At 66.7% G+C, this 2,273-nt stretch overlaps 2 protein-coding genes across 2 annotated transcripts in view; one reads left to right on the forward strand and one right to left on the reverse strand.

Moving 5' to 3' along the window:
• The window catches only part of ACA1_142660 (RNA recognition motif domain containing protein), a gene marked incomplete at both ends in the record, with an annotated part of 2,956 nt that extends 1,711 nt beyond the window's left edge, over positions 1-1,245 (forward strand). The window contains 4 exons of the mRNA XM_004349601.1: positions 19-84; positions 295-475; positions 585-737; positions 889-1,245. Of these exons, the coding sequence (XP_004349651.1) occupies positions 19-84; positions 295-475; positions 585-737; positions 889-1,245 (757 nt within the window). The remainder of the gene's footprint in view (positions 1-18; positions 85-294; positions 476-584; positions 738-888) is intronic.
• A 283-nt stretch (positions 1,246-1,528) lies between these two features.
• ACA1_142670 (zinc finger, c2h2 type domain containing protein) overlaps positions 1,529-2,273 on the reverse strand; it is a gene marked incomplete at both ends in the record, with an annotated part of 2,000 nt that continues 1,255 nt past the window's right edge. Inside the window, 2 exons of the mRNA XM_004349602.1 lie at positions 1,529-1,654; positions 1,775-1,941. Of these exons, the coding sequence (XP_004349652.1) occupies positions 1,529-1,654; positions 1,775-1,941 (293 nt within the window). The remainder of the gene's footprint in view (positions 1,655-1,774; positions 1,942-2,273) is intronic.

Raw genomic sequence — 2,273 nt, forward strand, 5'->3', positions numbered from 1 at the left:
CCCCGGTGGTGGCGTTAGGTGCCTCAAGGAAGCGGCCGAAACGCACAAGAGCACCATCCTGGACGTACAGCCGGCCCACGCCAAGTATGAGCCGCCCCGCCCCTCCCCTCCCTTCCCCCAATTTCCGCATGCGCGGGCCGTGGAGGCGGACTAGCCAGGGCGGCCTTCGGGGCCTCGGCCAACGCCGCCTGTCGAGTGCGGAGAGGAGGAGGAGGAGGAGGAGGAAGGAGCGGTGCTTCGCGCTCACTCGCCTCAGTGGTGGTCGCTAATGGCCACTCTTCCGGTTGGTTGAAGGCGCGAGGGCCGAAGGGACGACGATCGCGACCGAGATCGCCCTCGGACGACGGGCTGGGGTGGCGGTGGTGGTGGGTATAGCAGTGGCGGCGGCGGCGGCGGCTACGACGACCGGAGTAGACCGCCGGGCGACGACTACCGCTTTGCTGGAGGAAGGACAGGCGGCCCAGGGCCTTACTCGGTACGCCCACCACTCTGCGACCCCTCTCGGCCCCTCCCGGCCCCCCAATACGATGATGCTGAGGCTTACGACGTGCGTGCGTGCGGGGGCATGTGTGCCCTGTGCGCAGGGGAGCGTCTCGCCGTACGGCGGATATGGCGCGGCCACCCCGTCAGCCTCGACGTTGCCCGCGTATGCGCATACCTCCTCCTACATCCCCCCGCAGCCGTCCCATCAGCCCTACAACAACCCCGCGCAGTCCACTGCAGCTCTTGCCCACCGGGTTCGCGTCCACCCCACCCACCCACCACCCTCCTCGACCTCGTCTCTCTATCGGGTCTCCGCGGTTTACACCACGAACACCCCCCCCCCATCGTCAGGGTGCTAACGGGCAGCGTGTTCGTTCGTTCCTCCTTTGCGGCCGTGACGTGCAGGACGCGAGTCAGGGCGCTGCCGGTGGCGACGTGGGTGCCACGCTGCAGACGTTGCTGAGTCTCGTGCAACTCTTCAACCAGCCGCAGCCTCAGCCGGCGTCGGCAGCTCCGGCCCAGGGGTACGCACCACCGCAGCACGCGCCCCAGGCTACCCAGGCCTCCTACTACCACCTGCAGGCGCTCGCGTCCCCGTATTCCCAGCAGCCGCAGCAGCAGCAGCAGCCGCCCGGCGCCACATCCTACTACCAGCCGCAGCCGACAGGAGCGCCAGCAGCCCTGGCGCAGGGCTACGCCCCCAGCAGCTCTTCGGCTGCTCCCCAGTACCAGCAGCAGCAGCAGCAGCGATACGGCATGTAGAATGAAGAGCGGCAGCAGCGGCAGCAACATGACGAACAAGTAAAACTGGATGGGGGAATGGGGTGTGTATTGGCGCCGTCCGTGTGGCAGGCACACATACATGCGTGGTGCTGCGATGCAACGGTTGTGTGGCGTACCTGACACCCTGCTCCGGCGCCGCCTCGGCCTGCTCCAATCCTCTCGCAATGAGCATGACCACGAGCGCCATGCGCCACGCGCACAAGAAGAAGAGCCAAGAGCCAAGGGCAGCAGTGCGACACCAACCTGGAGGGGAAGCCCTTCCTTACACTCCTCGGACGGCCGCGAGTGAGGCTAGACGGGATCCGATGGACTTGTCGAGGGCCGACACCTGTTCACGTATCGTCGAGTCGTCGTAGCGATACCGGGGCGCCTCAGCTCGCTTCTCCTCCTACAGCACCCACCCCACCCCACCCGGCGTCAGGGATTGGCATGGCCCGCCAGCGCAAAGGCGGCTGGTGGTGGCTGGTGCTTGCAAGAGGAGAGGAGGGAGAGAGGAATGCGGTGGTACCATGGAAACGGCTTCGTCAGCATAAATAAAGTGGATCTTGGGGGTCGCGGCCTGGTCGGCCTCGGCCGCAGCGTCGGCCTGGTAGGCTGGGAAAGCTGCTGCTGCTGCTGCTGCTGCCGGAGCACCGCCAGCCGGGGCCATTCCGCCGCCGCCTCCCATCCCCGGTCCTACGGTCGTGCATCACGCCGCCGTTGGCAGCAGCCACCGCGGGCACGCACACACCGGGCCAACGTGGCACCACCACGAGGAGCAACGCCACGCATGCACGCACGCACGCACGCACATAGGTATAGCGGGTTGTTGGTGAGGGTACGGTACCGTGAGGGCACGCCGCGCGCTGGGAAATTGCACCCCCCCCCATTAACGCTGAGCACGCGTCCCGATGCAAAATTTGGTTGTGTGCGTTACGGACAACATTGCGCACATGGGCGGAGCAGAGCGACAACGCGGACACACGCGCGCGCGCGAAAGAAAAAGGGAGGAAGTAGGGCGCGCTGGT

This window comes from Acanthamoeba castellanii (assembly GCF_000313135.1).
Source record: "Acanthamoeba castellanii str. Neff unplaced genomic scaffold scf7180000084708, whole genome shotgun sequence".
NCBI classification, from domain to species: domain Eukaryota; phylum Discosea; order Longamoebia; family Acanthamoebidae; genus Acanthamoeba; species Acanthamoeba castellanii.